The 20,428-nt window shown below is 52.4% G+C and overlaps 1 protein-coding gene across 1 annotated transcript in view; it reads right to left on the bottom strand.

Moving 5' to 3' along the window:
* Nucleotides 1-20,428, bottom strand: part of LTBP2 (latent transforming growth factor beta binding protein 2) — a 115,744-nt gene that overhangs the window by 22,302 nt on the left and 73,014 nt on the right. Inside the window, exons 9-17 of the mRNA XM_011949564.1 lie at nucleotides 15,526-15,600; nucleotides 12,020-12,142; nucleotides 8,561-8,725; nucleotides 8,082-8,297; nucleotides 6,933-6,952; nucleotides 5,671-5,710; nucleotides 4,719-4,820; nucleotides 2,406-2,534; nucleotides 1,520-1,648 (exon numbers count right to left, since the gene is read on the bottom strand). Coding sequence (XP_011804954.1) covers nucleotides 1,520-1,648; nucleotides 2,406-2,534; nucleotides 4,719-4,820; nucleotides 5,671-5,710; nucleotides 6,933-6,952; nucleotides 8,082-8,297; nucleotides 8,561-8,725; nucleotides 12,020-12,142; nucleotides 15,526-15,600 — 999 coding nt within the window. The remainder of the gene's footprint in view (nucleotides 1-1,519; nucleotides 1,649-2,405; nucleotides 2,535-4,718; nucleotides 4,821-5,670; nucleotides 5,711-6,932; nucleotides 6,953-8,081; nucleotides 8,298-8,560; nucleotides 8,726-12,019; nucleotides 12,143-15,525; nucleotides 15,601-20,428) is intronic.

Genomic DNA, 20,428 nt, shown 5'->3' with positions numbered 1-20,428 from the left:
TCACCTCTGAGCCTCAGTTTGCTAACCTATTAAATGGGGCTAAGGATTTCCACAACATGGATTTGGGATGGTGAGCTTCATATAACAAAATGCTTGGGACAGTGCCGGCATATAGTAAGTGCTCATTAAATGGTAGCTGTTCTTGGTCAGGTGCGGTGGCTCACACCTGTAATCCCAGCACTTTGGGAGGCCGAGGCAGGTGGATCACAAGGTCAGGAGTTCGAGACCAGCCTGGCCAATATGGTAAAACCCCATCTCTACTAAAAATACAAAAATTAGCCAGGCGTGGTGGTGGGCGCCCACAGTCCCAGCTACTCAGGAGGCTGAGGCAGGAGAATGGCGTGAACCCAGGAGGCAGAGGTTACAGTGAGCCAACATTGTGCCGCTGCACTCCAGCGTGGGTGACAGAGCAAGACTCTGTCATAAATAAGTAAGTAAGTAACTAAGTAAATAAATAGTAGCTATTTTTATCTGCTCCAGCTGGAGCACCCAAATAATCTCATACAGAACAACTTGCTTCCTCATCTGGACCCTACAGTGTCACTATTCACACCTCACTCATCTCAGCATCCTCAGAGCTTGGCACACTGCCTGGCACATAGGTGGTGCCAACGCATGAGAGCGCAGTGAACACCGCCCGTGATTCTCCCGCTTCTCCGTTAAGTTAGGAGGTCTGCCCCTTCTACTTCCCCTCCCTCCATAATCAAGTGATTGGACCTGGATGGCTTTGGTTTCTGTAGACTGGACCCTTGGAGGATTAGAACCCGAGGGGATCCTGGCAGCAGGAGGATACACAGCTTCCCTGGCCTCCTTGGGGGTCTGGCCAGAACCAGCCATGTGAGCCCCAAGCACAGGCAGGGACCCTCTTGAGGTGAAGGATTTACAACTGGATTATGAATCTTAAGGTGTTGCTTAGAAAGTGCTCATTATATTATTTGTGAACTTAATCATAAAAATGTATGTGGAAAAAAATGTATGTGGGGTGTTTTGCATCATTAAAGGGTTTGAGTTGGAAGTGTATTTATCAAGGGTCCCCTGGCAGTGGGCCACATCTTCCCAGGGAAGTTCAAAGCCCTACAAGTGTCTCTAAGATGCTGGGAACCCGTGCTCCTTGTTCAAAGTCACACTACTCCCTGGTCTGCCAATAGTCCCAGCCTGGTGTCCTCATGTGTCTCCCTCCTTCCCTAAAACGAAACCAGCTCCTTGTCACTCGGAGTTTGGGGGCCTGGTGTATAGTCCTCATCTCCAGCCATGTCTCCTGACCCTGTGACACTCTTGGTTCCACCCACAATTCCTTAGGGCCTTTGCAGAGATTGCTGGCTTTTGGATTTCTACCCCTCCTTGCCACCAGCATAGGGTCAGCCTCCTCCCAGATCCAGGCCGGAGTTTTGGTCTCTCCTTCCTCAGCTGCTCACTCCCCATTCTGCAGCACGGTGTATGGGGGTGTGAACCCCTGGTTCCTCTTCCACCCCCTTGAGACTGTGGGGCCTGGCCAAGGTCAAGGGTGGACTTGGCTTACCTTGACACTCTCGTGTGGCCTCCGAGGTGGCCAGCTTGTAGCCAGGGTAGCAGAAGCAGGAGTAGGACCCCACACGGTTGATGCAGCGCCCTTTTCCCCTGCAGGGGTCCCTCAGACACTCATTGTCATCTGACCAAAAGGAGGCAGGGAGGGAGGTCAGGGAGGCCAGCAGTGCTGTTCTTTGGGCAACTACCAGCAACCTGCCCACACTTGGGGCTGGGCAGGGGATGGTGCTGTGTGGCAAGGAAGGGGTGAGGGAGCGGAGGAGGCTGGGGAGATGAAAATCTCTAAGGCTGGAAGCCATAAAGTCAGCCCAGCGGGCCCACTCAGGCACCAGAAGCCTGGGGTGACTGCCAGCTCCTCCTCTCTACCCCTCGACTCCTTCCCCCAGTAGCCTCATAATTCCTTTCTCCTTTGAAACCATAGTGGATATTTCTCCCTTATTTGAAAATATCGGGGGGAGGAGGAATGAGGTCCACACTTGGTGATTTATCTTAGCCTCAGACCTCCCCCCAGGGATGACCCTGCTGGAGACATTTGCTACTGGGGCAGACCTTGGTCCACCTCCAGGCAACAAAATGGTCAGTTTGATGGGTGGGCTGATCTCAGAGCAGAGGGCTGCCAGGCACAGGTCAGGATGCATGCAGTGGGCTGGCTTCCATGCTCCTGGAGTCCTGGAGACTCATCGGATGGGACTCACTGAGACTGGTCTTCCCCTGAAGGTTAAAGTTAGCTTTGTCCACAGGGACTGCGCTCCTCCTAAACTCATCAACCACCCAGCACTGCTTGGACCTTCTGCTTCTTCCTGGACTCTCAACTCAGCCTCCTAGCCCCTGCTCCCATCTACCCCAGCCGCCAAGTAAGCCTAGGACACCCAAGTGAATACCCGTGCAGTAGGCCTGGCTGGGGTGCAGCTGGTAGCCGGGGCTACAGACACATTTGTATCCATCTGGGAGGTTCACACAGGTTCCAGGGCCACAGATGTTGGTGGCTCCAGCAGCACATCTATCAATGCCTGTGGGAGACAGAGCAAAGCAGAGGTAATGGCAGGGTGGGTGCTGGACAAAGGCAGTGGAGCGGGGTGGGGACAGTGAGTGGCCAGGGTCTAGGGGCCTCAGAAGGCCAACCTTAGCCAGGCCCTCCCTCCCATACCCATGCACAGCTTGGCCTTGCGTAAGACCCTAGGGGACCTCTGCCCAGCACCCTGAGCCCTATCCAGGATGGAGGTCACGGTAGGGCATCCCCCCCACTGAGATCTAATAGGTCACCCATATTTCCAGCAAATTTCCAGCAAAACTCCTCCATCCTAACCCCACCCTGAAAATGAGCCCAACTCCTACCCAGTGCCCAGTGCCATCCCTCCCTGCAACTCCTGTCCAGTTTTCCCTGGACGGACAGACAGACCTGGTGAGTAAGGTGCTTGGGGAAAACTGCCAGGGGAAAATGGGAGAGGTGGGCTGGGGTCAACTGAGCAGAGCCTTGAAAGCCACATTGAGACTGGCCTGTAACAGGGAGTTTGTGAAAGGTGGGGGTGGGTCAGAGCAGTCCTGGAAAGGCCACTCGGGCAACGAGATGATGGATGAACCAGTATAGGAGGTATGGTGGGCCCTTAAAACCTGTTGAAATAATGTAAATGAGAGTCTGCCTTGGGTGGTGGTGATGGGGTGAAAAGTGGGGAGACAGCTGCAGAACTGAGAAACAGTTCGGAGGCAGACTCACTGGGACTCAGGGCTGAGGCTGTGTAGACAGCAGAGACTCTAGCTTTCTGAATGGTATCCCTAATACTAGAAAACTACCTGGCACTTAGAACATGCCAAATGAAAGAACAAATGATGCTTTTGCCTTTGTGTCCACCCTGAAGTCTTTGCCTGAAGCCCACACGCTCACGGGTCCCTGCCCTGCCCCCACAGCTCGGGAGAAGCTGAAGACCCAAGAGAATGGGTTGGGAAGTGGTCTGTATGTGGGTATACAGTCTGCCAGATTGTACTGAATTGAATGTGCACCCAAGGCTACCCTCTCCCTGGGCCTGGCTCCAAGTTTGTGTCAGCCTGGGGGTCGTGGGGGCCCTCAGCTGGGTCCTAAATGTCTGCCCAGAGGGGTGAGGTTACAGAATGGCAGAGAAGGGGGATAGGGCAAAAGGCCGAGGCTGGTGGTGGCGGTGGGGACACTCATGCACATGCCAAGAGCTACTGCTGAGCTTGGCCTGCCCCCTGTCCCCTGCTTCCCATCCCTTCCTCCAGGCCCACTTTCCTTATCAGAAATTCAGCGCTCCTCCGCACACTCTGCCTGTGGAGCAGAGGCCAGAAGGGGATGCTCCCTGGAGCAGAGCAGCGCTTTGAGCCAGAAGAGACAGGTCACGGGAGAGGTCAGTGGGGTGCACCTGGGAAGGCTGGACTCCCTCTCCCCACTCTCTGGGCTGTTCCACCAGGCTGCAGGGGCTTTCCCTTTGCTGGAGGAAATCCAGAACCCCACTACCGCCCTCACCCCCAACACAAGGTGACTGGGTCTCTGGACCCAGTCGTGAGGTTAAGAGAGCAGGAGCCCCAGGAGCGGGCACACACGTGTACAGTGAGCAGTGGCAACAACACCCGCCTTGCTTCTCCTGCACCAAGTCCCCAGACAATGAGCCTTTAAGGAGGGTACATTCCAGAGCAAGGTGGATTTGCCAGGATCACCCCCACGCCTGCCCCTCGCCCCCATCACTGTAGCTGACCAGAGGGAAAGGAATGCAGACTTGGTTAAACAACCTTGAGAAATAGAACCATGTTCCTTCCCGAAAATCAGCCCTCCCCGTGGGCAGGCAGTTGCTCGCTGCCAGGGCACTCTGCTGACTCAGGGGAGCGGCCTGGAAGAACCAGGACCCCAGTGGCCCTCACTCCCCATGCTCGCCTTCCTTGAGAGGGACCCCCAGATTCTCCTGGAAGATCCCTGGCTTCCCTCTCCCATGGTGTCCCTTCTCTTCCCCCTTCCGGGCTTGGGCAGTGCTCCAGACTGGGCTCTTATTTTCACAACAGTGACCCTGTGCTCTTTGTAAGATGAGGCCAGGGGTGCAGAGCCCAGCCAGGAGCCTGCTGGAGACTTTACCTAATTGGAAAGGCGAGGGGGCATTCCACTCATGCCCCTGCCCTGGAGTTGGCTCTGGAGAGACACAGCTCACAGGGCAGGGTGCAGGGAGCCCCAAAGGTCTGGCTGCAGCTACCTGGGGTGCTCAGGGTCACCAGCACATCGGTGGAGGGGGTCACTTGTTCTTCCTGTATCTCTGGAATCCGCTGTTCAGGCATTGGTGGGGTTGTGGCATTCCCTGCGGAGGAGAGAGGGGAAGAGGTGGGGTCACCGTCCCTTGGCCGGCCGTGGCCGCTCCCTTTTCCCTGGTGCTCAGACTTCCAAGAACGAAGGGTGAAGCCTGGGGTGGGTCACTCCCATGCCTTCCAGTCTCCTGAAAGTTGATCTGGCCCCACTTAGAGAATCTGAGAGCTCTTAACAGGCCTTGGAACACATCCAGTCTAATCCTCCATTTCAGGGCCAGGAGACTGAGGCTTGCAGAAATGGCCACCTGTCCAAGGCCAGCCAGCTTGTTGGAGGCACAGCTGACACCTGGGTTTCCTAATTCCCACTTCAACATTCTTTCCCTTCTGCTTACAAAGTATTTCACAGCTTACAGAGCTCTGCCACAAATACCAACATCTTATTTGCCTGGAGAAGCCACAAGACAGGCTTCAGTGTCTTCTACCATTTTATAAGAAGCATGAGCTCAGCCTTCCAATGTCTGAACCCAACACCAGTGACAGGCAATTAGTGGTTTCAGGACAAGGCCTCCTGGGGAAAAGAGTCTAGTGACCCAGCCAACCACCTATTTCAGCTAATGCTGTCTCTTTGTTCTGATTTATGTGCCAAGTGGTGCCATGAAATTTGCAAAGAGTTCTGTGGCTAGAAAACTATCTGTGAAGCATCATGGGGTCTCTTGCTGACCTCACAGCACCTTAGGTGTATAGAGAGCTCCCAGAAACAGCACTCACAGGCCATGTCCTTCTCACCCTCCTCTGATGTGTGTGTGAGCGTGGACCAGCTCACACATACTAACTCTACTCCTGATTAAGGCCTCTTTCCTTCCCTTCTCTTTTGCCTGGGAGCCGCCAGGAAGAGGGACTCACCTGTGACCCAGGCAGGTGTATGTGTGACACTGGTCGTGACCTGCACAGAAACAGGAGAAGGTCACTTTTGGCTCCTCTGTCGTCCCTGTGATATGCCACCTTCCATCACACTCACCCCCATCTCCGGGCTTCCTACCAGCTAGCTCATTCACATTTTCATTCATTCCAGGTATTGATGAATTCTTACTCTATGCTGGGCATTCTGCCAGACACTTTATACCCACTCACTTCATTAACTTTCTCAGCTATCTTATGATGGGAGATTGACAAGCTGATGTACACACTATGCCAGCTCGGTGTCAGGTACATAGTAGAAAATCAGCAAGTTTGGTGTCAGCTACAACCCTCGCATCTCAACACAGTAACAGAAGCTCTGGAGGTTCACTAGAGTGCCTGGAGCCACAGGGCCAGTGTGGGAAAGCCAGACTGCAGGTTACACCTGGTGTCCCTCAACTCAGCCAGTGGACAGAGGGTTGCTGAGAGGGGGGACATAACAGAAGAGCGGGCAGAGCGTGAAAAAGGCCCTGGAGGCTGGCTGTGTCTGTGGGGACTGGAGTTAGAGCTTTGTTCTGGGAGGACATCATATGGTAGCCCAGGGAGAGAACAAGCCCCCTCAAAGAAACTGTATTTGGGGACAGTCAGGTATGCAGGGTGGAGGGGCAGGGGATAGAGTAGGGACTGAGAGGCTGATGAGGGAAGAAGCAGATCCCCTCTTCTGGAATGTTTTCCTGGGAGGACACCCAGTTTTTCCCAGGGGAATCTTGGCCACAGGGAAGGGAGTTGGATACGCCTTTCTCAGTGAGGTGGTTTGAGGCTGTTCACAGCTGTGCCTGCACTTCCCCATACACCACTCCCAGAGGATACCCGGAGGTTCAACTAAACCGGCGCAGAAAGTGCCAGACCCAGAATGAACTGGAAGCAGCTCCACACCTCATCTGCAGTGCTTAAAGCTTGAGTGACAGCCGGGCCTAACAGGACATGTTCCTACTTCCTTTCTGAAGGGGCCCCAGCCCACCCCAAATGGGAAAATGCTTGCACAACGGCTGCTCCGTAAACAGGAGCTGTTGTTATCACTTCCTTTAGGGTAAAACTGGGTCTTTGGATCAATGCTCGCACTTGGTCATCTCTTCAAATAAAATCCAGCAGACGCTCCATCTTTCTCCCTCTCCTCTGTCATGAGACACTGCCCTGGGGCCTGAGCTGCTACCAGGTCCTGCTCTCTGCTGTGCTTGCCCGGCCCCCTAGTGGGAGGATGCACTCACCTGGCCAGCCTGAGCGTCACCTGGAAGGGAAGGGTGACAGCGTGAGCTCAGGGAGGAGGGTCTGGCTGCCTTCTTCCCTCACCGCCACCTGGGCGGCTTCACGGTCTGCGCCCCAAACCACGTCCTCAGCAGGGCCGGCAGCACAGAAAGCACGGACTCTTCTTACCTGCCTCTGCCCCTTCAACCCTGTAGGGACTGGCCACCACACAATTCCAGGACCCCAGGTCTGGAGAGCCTGAAGATAGCTCAGTGCAGCCTCTCTCTTGGTAAGTGGAAGCCCCTGCTTTCCTGTAAGGCCTCGGGTGACAGGAGTCCCACCGGCTCCCGGGCCTGTCCACCCCATCCATCCTGGAGCCATCCCCTTGCACTGCTACCTCCGCCCTCCCACGCCTCCCAGCCAGGCTGGGTCACACAGCCCCCTGCCCTGGGCTTTGGGCCAGGGGAACAGTTTGAGGAAGGAGTGGAGTTGCTCCAGGCTTGGCCAGTGTCCTGTGTCCACAACAACTGGGGCTCTGTCCTCACTTCCCTGTCTCTTCCAGATTCCTGGAGCAATCTGACCAATCACATAGCTTGTTGGCCCTATGATGTTCCAGGCCTCCTGCACTCAGTGTTACCAGTCACCTGGGCATGACTTCTCCATGGTTTTCAGGGCACTTGCAAGGAGAGCCTCATACCCAGCCGCCCTCCAGCTCCGTGCCTCTGGGGTCCAAGGCCATTGAGCTGGAGTTAGCACTCTGACTCTAAGGCCGGGCCAGGGGTCTGGCATGCAGGTCCTCAGGACCCACCTGCCAGCTATTCAAGCCTGCAGCAAGCACCAGGCCCAGAAGCTGCATGGCCAGAGGGCAGGAGATGGAGAGGCCTGATCGCTGGGGTGGAGGCTGCGGCTGACCTTTCCCACCTCCACAGGCAACTCCCTAGGGCGTGGGCACCTCTTGACCCCATATGGAAGAGGAAGTGGGTGGGGCCTTGCTGTTGTAACAGGCCATGAGAGAAGGCTGCCAGGGTTGGGTGCTGCCGCTCCAAGCTCCCTTTTCTAATGCCACAGAGATGGGATGCCCATGCACCCAGGATGGACACCCACACTTCTCTGAGGTGCTGGAAACTTAGGGGAAAGGGGAATCCATCAGGCGTCTCCCCCAGCTCAGATACCCTTGTCAGGGACGGTCTCGGCCTCGAGCCAGGTGTCTGTGATGACCCGGAGTGGCTGCCTGTCTGCTGGCCCAGGCAGTACCCCGCTGCTCCTCTGCCCTTGCTCCCTTGGGGGCCTTGCCAGTTCCTCCTCCTCGGCTTTCCTCATGGACAGGCGAATGTCGGAGCTGGCATAGGTGTAGCCGTGGCCGGCAGGGCAGATTTCTCTGAAGGCCTCTGCAAAGTCAACAGCCGGAGGACAAGCTGAGAGGTGCTGTTCCTGCAGGAAACCAGGGTCCTCCTTTCCCTCCCTTTGGGAGACACGGCAATTATGGCAGCAAGGAGGGAGGGAGCCCCAGGTTGGGATAAACACGTGAGCAGGCAGGGAAGACTACTTCAGTCTTCCAGATTGAGGGAGGTCTACCCAGGCCCGGCAACATGGTCACTAGCCTTGAGGAAGCCCCTGGGCAGTGAAAGCTGGGATGGGGACAGGGGGTTACCTGTGCCAGGCAGAGGGCATTTCTCACACTCGCTGCCCCATGCTTTGCCCACACGGCTGCAGCAGCATATCTGCTTGGTGATTTGCTGGGCCAAAGGCAGGGTGCAGGTGTCAGGCCCAAGCGACCGGTAGCACAGTCCCTGCAGCATGGAGATGGCCTTGTCCGCTGCAACAGACACAGCACGCGGAGGTGGGCAGGTGGCCAGTGGGAGGGGAATGCACAGCTGGGAGGGCAGTGGATGGAGGTGTGGCTGGCCACATGCACTCAGACTGGCCTGGCCCATATCTCAGTCGGGAAATTTGGAGCCCTGCAAATGCTCACAAGAACTTTAGAAGGAAGAGGTGTAGTGGAATGTTTCAGCACCTGCCCATGTCATGTGCTTGATGAGACCTGTGACTCCCCACCTGCATGTGGAGAACCTGAGAGCAGGAACTGAGGATGCAGCTCCTTGTCTCCAGTGCTGAGTTTAGAAGTGTTTACTGAAGGCCCCACGTGTCCCTAGGGTTGAGCAGGGAGCAGTATGTCCTGAGGACCACAGCCTCTGTGGGAAGATGAGGCAAGCTAAGGCCTGATGGGGAGCTCAGAGGACAGGGACCCTATATTGGGTTATCTCTGTCACCCAGGCACCTTCCATAGTGTCTGGTGCATGCAAATGCTTAGTAAAGCTTGTTGAATCTGTGTATGGATGGCTAGATCAATGAGCCAATCAAACATGGAATCAACCAGCCAATCAAAATACTGAGGGTCACTGTGCGTTTGAGCTACACTGGGCTTAGGTCATAGCAATGCCACCACCCTTATCTCCTTTCTTGTACTTTGATAATAAATATTAAAGAATAGTTTCTGTATGTTATCTCAATGGAAGACGAGGAGGCCATGCCAGGTTGGAAGAGTCTGGAATCCGCAGAGGGCTGACTGGATTCTAAGAGGAGGAGAGGTGGGGTGAAGAAGACATCAATCAAAGTTTAGGAATGAATGATTCTGGGGAAGTCCTGGTCAGGCCCAGGACGCAGCAGACCAAGTTCGAATCCCTGCTCTACCATGAAGTACAGGACCTCCCTGGGCCTTAGCTTCTTCACATGTAAAATGAAGATGAGAATGATCATTCCATGGCAGGGGACACCTGTATTTCTGCCTGCCCAGAGTCTATGTGCCATATTCCGGTATAATCACCCTGCTTCTACGGGAACCACCCGTTTCCCACCCTTGGTCCATGTGACTGGAGTGGAGGCTGGTGCCTTTCTGGCTGAAGGCTTGTGGTCCATACCCCTAGTTCCAGTGACTGGGTCAGGGACGGGCACTTCACCAAGGAGGCCCAGTGATAATCAGCCTCGAGACTATTCCTGGGTGATGGGGGAAAAGGGGCTCATTTTTTATTGAGTTTGCAAGGCTGAGAGGGTGTAGGCCTAGAGCATCCAGTGACCAGCTTCGAAGGAACCATGAAACTGACACAGAGGAAAGAGCAGGACCCCCCTGCAGACACTGTGGCTGCCTGGTCAGCCAGCCTGAGGCCACACCACGCCTGCACTTCATAGTTGTGTGAACCAATGCTTTTGTTTTTCTTTTTTTTTTTTGAGAAGAGTCTCGCTCTGTTGCCCAGGCTGCAGTGCAGTGGCACGATCTTGGCTCACTGCAACCTTTGCCTTTGGGGCTCAAGCCAACCTTCCGCTTCAGCCTCCCAAGTAGCTGTGACTACAGGTGCGCACCACCACGCCTGGTTAATTTTTAATTTTTTGTAAAGACAGGGTCTCAACATGTTGCCTAGGCTGGTTTTGAACTCCTGAGCTCAAGTGATCCGCCTGCATCAGCCTCCCAAATTGCTTGGATTACAGGTGTGAGCTGCTGTGCCCAGCCCCAGTGAATTCTTTTTTTGCTTAAGGCAGTTTGAGTTTGGTTTCTGTCACTTGCAATCCAAGGACTCCTGATTAATAAACTTCGCTGTGGAGATGAAATAGAGTGAGGTGTGTGAGACTGGCTTGCCGAAGGTCATGTGCTCGCCACAGGCAAATCTCCAGCCAGTCTGCGAGCCCTGGATCTCCTCCAGGTGCAATTTCTGCTTCTAGCAGCCACTTCCCTTGGGACACTGTAAGGAAGGGCTCCGTCCCTTTGAACCCCAGGGTGGAGATGACCCAGGTGGGAATATCAGGAGGCTGGGGCAGCCCTGCAGACTGCTCCACTGGACCTGGTCAGGTGGCAGGGAGGGAAGGAGGCAGAACTCAGGAACAAAGGGAAGAGAAACTTCGCGCTGCCCATCCCACTTGCAGGGAGGTGAATCGCTGTGGGAGGCTTGGGGGAGTAACACCAGGGACAGAGGGGAAAAGGATACTAGAGAGACATCTCTGCTTCCCTGTGTTAAGGATCTCTTTCTGGTACTCATAAATAAGTCACCTTGGATGTCAAACACACCTGTCTGGTAAAGGGATCTTAAGTGATGTGGAGTAGAAGGTAGGGTTGTAAGCCTCTCAAGGCCTTGACCACCTGCCACTGCCACCATGAAGGTTTCTTGAGAGCGGCCTGACATGTTCTCCCCACTCTGGACCCCTCACTCTCTGGACATCCCCTTCCTATAACTCTTGCTATCTTATCTCCCTAGAGCCACTGGGTTTAGTCTCCAGGTGGCACTGGAGTCTTGTTCAACCCCATGGCTCTCCCAAACCCAGTACCAGAAAGTTTGCAGACTGAGGGCTTGGCCGGTTGCAGGGAGCTCTGCTGAGCTGGGAGCGGCCCATCCAACCTGGGCTGCTGCCTCCCAGAGGCCAGTTGGGACTGGTTTTATTTAGCTCTGGTCCGGCCTTCCGGCCCAGGGAAAGCCCCATCTGGGCTGTGGTGTCAGTTCTGCCACTGGGGGTTACTGATAGCCTGGGCCACTCTCCCTGGAAACCACAGAGGTCTCCGGAAACAGGGCTGCCTGGCATATATGCACGCACATGCCTGGACACAATGCTAATGCCCACTGTGTGTTCATGGATGAGGAGAAACTTCAGAATCACAAGGGGCCACAGGATTGTGGAAAGGCCCTCAGGTCGGGCAGCAGCTCCATAAATGCTATGGATAACCCTTCTGGAAAGGTCACTCAGCAGCCAAGGCTCAGCCAGACATCACAGCAGAGGCCACCCCCACCACCCCCGCTGCCAAAGAAAATGAGGCTATGCATGGAACAGAAATGATAAGAAAGAAAGAAAAAAAAAAAAAAAAAACAGAAAAGATGAATTCTAAACTGCAAAGGCCTGGAAGAAATGCCTAGTGTAAAAAGTGAAGTAGTAACCATCTCTGTTCCAGCCGGATGGGCTGATCAGGTTTTCACACTTGGCCCAACTCCAGGTTGAGTAGCAGACACAGGCCCTGAGCATGGCATGATCAGGTCTTGGGAAAATTACTGCCCTGGGCTGGCCTGTGGACCTGAAGGGTCCCATCTTGCCTCCCAGTGTCCCCCCCAACCCCGTCCCTACCAGCACTCACACACACAGCGGCTCCGCGATGGATCCAGCATGAGGCCAGGTCTGCATGTGCACAGGTAGCTGCCCCTGGTGTTCACACACTCTGCGTCCTTGCACAGGCCCAGGGTCAAGCACTCATTGATATCTGCAGAGTTGGAGGAGATGAGCAACTCATGCCCCTGCCCTGGAGTTGGCTCTGGACAGACACAGCTCACAGGGGGCCTGATGGAGGGGAGGGGCTGGGCAGAGATCTTCAAATACCCTCTCCAGATAAAACAACAACAAAAAAGCTGCTATGTATTCAGTGGGATTCCTTTACCTGGGCCTCAGTTTCCTCATTTGTAAAATGAGGATAATGATAGTAACAACCAGATGGTGTTAGATGGATAAAATAAGATCAAATTGCAAACCACCTAGTCCAGTAACTGGCATGTAACAATGATCATAATATTAAGAGCTAATGTTTGTTTGTTTGTTTATTTTTTGAGAGATTCTCACTCTGTCACCTAGGCTGGAGTGCAGGGGTGTGATCTCAGCTCACTGCAGCCTCCGCCTCCCAGGTTTAAGCAATTCTCATGCCCCAGCCTCCTGAGCAGCTGGAATGACAGACACATACCACCACATCCAGCTAATTTTTGTATTGTATTTGTTGTAGAGATGTGTTTTCACTGTGTCGCCCATGGCTGGTCTCAAACTCCTGGCCTCAAGCAGTCCACCTGCCTTGGTCTCCCAAAGTGCTGGGATTATAAGCATGAGCCACCTCATCAGGCCTCAAGCACTAGTGTTTATTGAGCACCTATTACATGCTACATACTCTGCTGGGTATTAACATACAATACCCCATTTAATTCTCACAATTTTATCAAATAGGCCCACATGTCCTCATTTTACTGGAGAAGAAACTGAGGTCCCAGGAATAACCAGGTCACCCACTGGTTTGGGGAAATTGGCACTGGGCAGAGTCACTTAGCTGGAGAGTGGCATGTTGAGATGCAGACAGGAAACAGATTGAGGGGACTGTTTGGGTTGGAAGGTGGAGAAGGGGCAGCCAAGTCCCTCCTATTCAGCCTTCCTCCAGAGGTCCCTGAAGCACCTCTGCAGGGCTCAAGACCCTGGGAGCATGACTGCAGTGAGCTGGAGGAGGGGGGACCCTGGTAAGGAAAAGGAGGCAGAGGCTGGAGGAAGGCACTGAGGGGGAAGGGGATAGCAAGGGTGCGCAGAGGTTGAGGGTTAGAAGGGCACATCTCCGGGTCCTCCTGAACGCCCTTCCTTGTGCAGGCTGCACACATCCCCCCAAAGACCCGTGGAGGCTAATGCTGTTCTTCAAATAAGGGAGGTGCACTGGTTTCCTCTGTAACCTCGAAGAGGAAACCCCCTTTTCCTGCTGCAAACTTCTCCCTGCCAAGGGGAAGTCTCAGCCCCCGCAATCTGAGCTATGAGGAGTCAGAAGCCATCTTGATGATGGCACGTCTGTTGATGATGGTGATGGCAGCAGAGATGATGAGCATGAATTGCTTGTGAGGGGCACCTACCTCCAGGCCAGGCGATAACATAGGCAGCCCTGTGTCTGCAGAGCCAGGTCACCCACTGGTTTGGGGAAATTGGCACTGGGCACAGGAACGAGGGACTGAAAAGTGACCCAGCCTGAGCACCAAGGGGCACTACTCCTTGATAGGATGCCCCATTGTGACAGGGTGCCAGTAAGAGCTGGGAAGGTGCTACTGAGAAATGGGAAAGGGCAGTGATCCATATGCGTCCAGACTGTGGCCACAGTGGGATGTGGACCTCCAAACCCAAGTCTGACTTGCTTCCCTCTGCTTAAGAAGCTTCTGGGTTCCCCATCATTTCTTAGAGGAAGGCCCTAAACCCTAACATGGTATCCAAGGTCCTCCACTGTTTCCCTAAAGCCTGTGGGTAAACAGGTGGCTCTGATGAGACACTGGCAGACCTGTGGCATCTCCGTGTGTACACAGGCCACATACATAGTACTTTCTGGGACACTCCAGACAGCACAAAATGTTCTTTTGCTTATGGTGTTCACATTGCCTGGAGAGCTTGCATCCTCTTAGTTGGCCAACTTGTACTCATTTTTAAAGTCTTGGCTTGGGTATCACCTCTTCCAGGAAGCCTTCCCTGATCCTCCCAGTCTGGGAAGGGGCCCCCACCATGGGATCCTGTAGCACTCAGTGACTGCTGCTTTCTCTCAAGAACACTCTGCTCATTAGATGTGATTGTTCAGGGGTCTATCTGCACCTGGGGCAGGACTGTGTCTTCTCCATCACTGTGTCCTCAGCACCTAGCACAGTGTATGTAGCCCATAGTAACCTCCCCTCCAATACTTTGTGGAAGTAGGAGGGAAGGATGGAGAGAGAGAGGAGAGATGACGTGTGCGGGTGCAGAGGTGAGCAGGTCCCTTCGCAGACACGGAGACCACAGCCACATACGTGGGAAGGGGAGGTTTCAGGGCCAGGGCCTCCTGAGGGAAGGTCCTTTGGTGTCCTGAATCTGGGGGCTCAGTGGAGGGAGGGCAGAGAACCCATTTGAGATCCTGAGAATAACCTTAAAGCTTCAGACTGGGAAACCCACCAGGAGAAAAAGCAATTGGTGACCTTTTAGATATGAACAGCCCCGATCTACCCTCCAAGGGCAAAAATACGTATTTCTCCCTAGAGCCACTGTCTGCTTGGCCCTCAAACCACTGGCTCCTGAGGGAGTCTGACCCTGGACTAGGCTGGGCCAGAAGCCTGCCCTTTTGCTCGGCCCCAGCACCTTTGCTTATCCACAGGCTAGGAATCACTTCTGCAGCCTGGCACCCCCAAGGGAGACAGCCCAGTCACGCAGAGCTTCCCCAGACTCGTCTCTCGGAAAGCAACCTCCAGAGGGAGGGTACCTTGGAGGCCATCTGGGTCAATCCCCTGTCTCTGACCCAGCTCCATCCAAAGCAAATCATACAGACAACTATTTGTCCAGTTGTCCAAGCTCCTCACAGGGAGGCCACCTTGTTCCCCACTGGCCTCTGCCAGCCCCAAGAGCCTGTTCCTGGCAGGAAGCTCCCCACCCCACTTCCTGGCTGTGCGTTGAAGCAAGTTGGAGGGAGGCCTGAATAGCTAAGGGTTTTTAGTTGGGAAAAGCCCACAGAGGCCCCAACAACTCAGGCTGACTTGATTTCCCACCCTGGACTGAAATTCTTCCCATTCCAGGGAAACCAGCTCAGGAGGAAAGTAGAAGTGCAGGGCTGTGGCGGCCCCTTCGGGCATAGCCTAGAGACCCTAGCCTGTGTTCCAGGTGGGGGTGGGTGGAGATGGGGAGGAGGGGAGGTGTCGGCCCCCTTGGCTTCCTCTGTCACTCTCAAGCAAGTCCCTGGATTTCCTTAGGCCCCTGGAATCAGCAGCCTCCCACCACTCCCCCAAGCTGGGGCTTAGAGGAACTCAGTGGAGACCACTCGACCAATGACAGACACTCCTCCTGTCTGGTGCTGGGAGTGTGCCCCGGCATCCCTGAGCCCAGCCCTGGCCCTAGGGGTCCTACCTTGGCAGTGAGTGAGGTTCAGTCTCTTGTATCCCTGAGGACACTCCAGCTGGCCATTCTCAATCACCGGGGAGGCTGAAGAGTGGAGATACGAACAGGTCTCACTGGAGGGCCCCTAGGCTCCTCTGTCACCCATGCTGAGAAGGGGTGCAGTCTGGATGTCCAGCCCACCCAGCAGCAGTGAGCCCCAGCCCCTGAAGCCATCGCCCTGGGCAGCTGTGCTTCCTGGTTCTCACCAGACTCCTCTCGGCCTACCTTGCTTTTATTAAAAGCAGTACTAAGTGAAATAAGCCAGGCACAGAAAGACAAATATCACACGATCTCACTGATATATGGGACCTAAGAAAAAGGAGTAGAATCGTGGTTACCAGGGCCTGGGGAGAGGGGAGACAGCGATCAAAGGGTACAACATGTCAGTCAGATACAGGAGGAGTAAGTTCAGAAGATCTGTTGTACAACATAGTGACTATGGTTAATAGCGGTGTCTTGTATTCTTGAAAATTGCTAAGAGAGTAGATTTTAAGTGTTCTCACCACAAAAAATAAATATGTGAGGTAATACACATGTTAATGGGTGCAATTTAGCCACCTTACGATGTATACCTATTTCTTTTTTTTTGTTTGTTTGTTTTTTTTTTCTATTTATTTTTTTTATTATACTTTAAGTTCTAGGGTACATGTGCATAACGTGCAGCTTTGTTACATATGCATACTTGTGCAATGTTGGTGTGCTGCACCCATCAACTCGTCAGCACCCATCAATTCATCATTTATATCAGGTATAACTCCCCAATGCAATCCCTCCTCCCTCCTCCCTCCCCATGATAAGCCCAGTTGTATACCTATTTCAAAACAACAATCGTGCACGGGCCAGGCGAAGTGGCTCACGCGTATAATCCCAGTGCTTTGGGAGGCCAAGGCAGGTGGATCACCTCAGGTCAGGGGTTCAAGACCAGCCTGGGTAACATGGTGAAACCCCATCTCTACTAAAAATATGAAAATTAGCTGGGTGTGGCGGCACATGCCTATAATCCCAGCTACTCAGGAGGCTGAGGCAGGAGACTCGTTTGAACCCAGGAGGGGGAGGTTGCAGTGAGCCAAGGTTTGTACCACTGCACTCCAGCCTGGGTGACAGAGCGAGACTCCATCTCAAATCAAACAAAACAGTTGTGCATCACAAATATATACAATTTTTATTTGTCAATTAAATTTTTAATACTAAAAATTGTATTATATACTTCAATATATAGTTATAACATTACATATAGTATATACTATACTATGTGCATGTTATATATATAACATGGGTTTTATTGTTATAACTTTTTGCTTTTTATTTTGAAATACTAAAGATACACAGATGTCTGACTGCAGATTGACCAACAAGGAAATGATTCTCAGTATTTTTATGCTGATACACATCCTGCCTTGATATCACAACATTCCCCCTTATAGAGAAAAAAAAAAAACCTCAAACAGTTGACATTAAATAAAAACAGGGGAAAAAATCTCCATTACTTTGGGGGAACAGACTAGTGTGCCAACCCTCTTGAAAAGCTCTAGCAGGGGGCATACTTCTGATCACCACCTGTCTTCACAGGAAAAGGCAGGGGAATACTATATTTTGTGGAACAAAAAGAGAACTCAGCTATAAGTTTGACAATTCTTTTGCCTATAGATAGCCAGCAATTCTAAGCAGGCACGAGCAATTGCCACAGACCTTATTCCATACACATTTCCATAAAGACACTACGATATTTCAAAGGTCTTGCTCTATAAAGCTAGCTGCATGATGGCTTCTTGTAGCAATTTGCCTTCTTCTAGCTTTGACTCTTTTGTGGCAATAGCTTGTCTCTGAATGCTGCACCCTCCATTTCTGTTACCTTATCCCAATTCCTTTTTCTCCCAGTCGTAACATCAGCAGCTACACTTTCAGAGTTGTTTGCTAAAGCTTCTTGTCATCCAGGAAGTCATTTACTGTTGAGAATATATGTTCACTGGTTCACCCTTTAGTGGTTTACAAAAAGAGAGTTTTTCACATATATATACATATATATATTTCTTCTTCTTCTTCTTCTTCTTCCTTCTTTCCTTCTTCTTCTTCTTCTTTTTTGAGATGGAGTCTTGCTCTGTCACACAGGCTGGAATGCAGTAATGTGATCTCGGCTCACTGCAACCTCCACCTCCTGGGTTCCAGCTATTCTCCTGCTCCAGCCTCCTGAGTAGCTGGGATTACAGGCATGCACCACCATGCCCGGCTAACTTTTGTATATTTAGTAGAGACAGGGTTTTGCCAGGTTGGCCAGGCTGGTTTCAAACTCCTGACCTCAGGTGATTCACCTGCCTCGGCCTCCCAAAGTGCTGGGACTATAGGCATGAACCACCGCACCCAGCCTTTCATGTATTTTTATTGTTGAAATGAATTATTGCAAATACCAAGAGGCACATTAGAGATATCTATACTTTCGTCCAATTGTACAGCAAAGTTGAGTGTCTTTGTGGTTTAAAATGTTTTTCTAATCAAGATAGCTTTTATTTCACCATTAGCTGCTGTCTCTGGGCACTTATACACTTAGTGCAAGGTTTGTTATTAGTAATGGCCTATATCAATCTGTATTTCATATAGTCTTCTTGATCATTTGGATCCTGGGGTACTTGGGGGTCACATCTGATAGGTTGCCATGATTTTTACTTTGTAATATGGCTGATGACACGGTATAAGACCCCCTGAGAAGGGTCAGCATTGTATTTTTTAATGATTGCTTATGATTAAGGGACTAGCATTATTTTGCATCCACGGTTTCTTTGCAGGAGCTTTTCAGAGCCACCTCTCCATTTGGTGTGGGTTAGTTTAGTTAACACCAGAACACATAACTAAAAAATCCAGTAAACACAGCACTGTGAACTGCACTGTGTTGTAATATGCCAAAGACAAATAGAAGGAGGTGCCACATTTTCTTGGAAGCCCCACTCTTCCCTGAGGACACACTGTGTGCCAAGCATGACATGTGACAGCCTGACATAGGGACAGACCAAGTGAGGACATAAATTAGTAACACTTAACTTTTTTAAGATTAAAAAATGTAAACTGAAGTTCAAAAATGTTTTCCTGCCAGGATTGGCCCGCTCCGGGTTTGCACGTTCCATGTAGGGACCAGAGTCCAGCCTAGAAGGCCACTCTTGTGGAGACACACAGGGATTCTGAAAACGTTGAGAAGGAGATGGAAAGATGGGAGTGAGGCTGGGAAATGTGCATGTCCCTGGCTCGGGGCGTGGTGGTATAAACTGAGGACAGAGAGGAGGGAAGAAAGAGAAGTCATTTGGAGAAACTCAGAAGGCAGGCTGATTAGATGCAGCCTGTGAACACTATGAGGAGCAGAAGGTAGGAAAGAATGATGCAAGGCTGCTGCCAGAGGGCCGAGGAAAGAGACCAAGTGCACATTTGTCCAGTGCTTCAGAGTTGCAAGGTCATGGGTGCACATGGTCCTGTCTGTTTCTCACAACAATTATGCCCTAAGGCAGGGACCATCATCCCCAATTTACAGATTAGGACAGCAAGGCTCAGTGAGGGGTAAGTAACTGACCCAGGTAACAAAGTTGCTGGAACAGAGGCAGGGTTGAAATCGGGCCTCTAGCTGTGAAGGCCACATCCTTTCTCCTACCTTCCATTGCGCTTCTCTAAGAGAGAGAGATCAGGAAGAGCTGGGTGAGCCAGCAGGCCAGGATGATATCAACTCTCTAGATGTCAAGAGGGAGAAATGATGCTGGGCATGGTGGCTCACACCTGTAATCCCAACACTTTGGGAGGCCAAGGCAGGAGTATCGCTTGAGCCCAGGAATTCGAGACCAGCCTGGGCAACATGCGAAACCCCATCTCTACAGAAAAAATACAAAGATAAACTGGGCATGGTGGTTCGCGCCTGTGGTCCCAGCTGAGGCAGGAAGATCACTTGAGCCTGGCAGGTCAAGGAGCTGTGATGGTGCTACTACACTCCAGCCTGGGCAACAGACGGAGATGGAGACAGAGGGAGAGGGAGAGGGAGAGGGAGGAAGCAGAGGCCTCTGCTTCTTTAGTGATCATAAGGGGAGCAGCAGAGAGCTTGGATTAGAGCAGGAAGCAAGAGTGGAAACAGCTGCTGGCACCTGTGGAAAACTGTAAGAACCCGAGGAATGGGCGAAGCTGAGAGGAGCTGGGTCCACCCATTAGTCTGGATACGTTTGTGCTTTTTATATAAAGTGGTCTCCTCCTTAATAAGGGGAACCTGCACCCCCCCACCGCCCCGCTAGCCTGAAGGGAGTGTGGTGTCGTGGGCAATTCTTCGTGAAGGCAGGCTTCTAGATGGAAATAAATGCCAAGCCACTGTCTCTGGGGAAACTCCCATTTTTGCCAACAACCTTCACCCTGAAACCAGGGCCCTCAACGCCGCTCCTCGCACCTCCCAGAGGCAGTCTATAAGGGGCTACTTCCTAGCTTCTATAAGACCAAATACAGCATGGAATCTGAAAGATCAGGTTAAGGCTGGGCACGGCGGCTCATGCCTGTAATCCTGGCACTTTCAGAGGCTGAGGCAAGTGAATCACCTGAGCTCTGGAACTCAAGACCAGCCTGGGCAACACGGCAAAACCCTGTCTCTACCAAAAATACAAAAAGTCAGCGGGCGTGGTGGCATGAGCCTGTGGTCCTCGCTACTCAGGAGGTTGAGGTGGGAGAATTCTTTGAGTCTGGGAGGTAGAGGTTGCAGTCAGTCAAGATCATGTCTCTGTACTCCAGGCTGAGCAACAGAGTGAGACCATGTCTTAAAAATAAATAAATTGCCAGGCACGGTGGCTCACGCCTGTAATCCCAGCACTTTGGGAGGCCGAGGCGGGTGGATCACAAGGTCAGGAGATCGAGACCACGGTGA

Source organism: Colobus angolensis, unplaced genomic scaffold, assembly GCF_000951035.1.
Source record: "Colobus angolensis palliatus isolate OR3802 unplaced genomic scaffold, Cang.pa_1.0 Scaffold3, whole genome shotgun sequence".
NCBI classification, from domain to species: Eukaryota; Metazoa; Chordata; class Mammalia; order Primates; family Cercopithecidae; genus Colobus; species Colobus angolensis.
The sequence above is the reverse complement of the archived record's forward strand: the minus strand, read 5'-3'. Positions and strand labels throughout refer to the sequence as shown.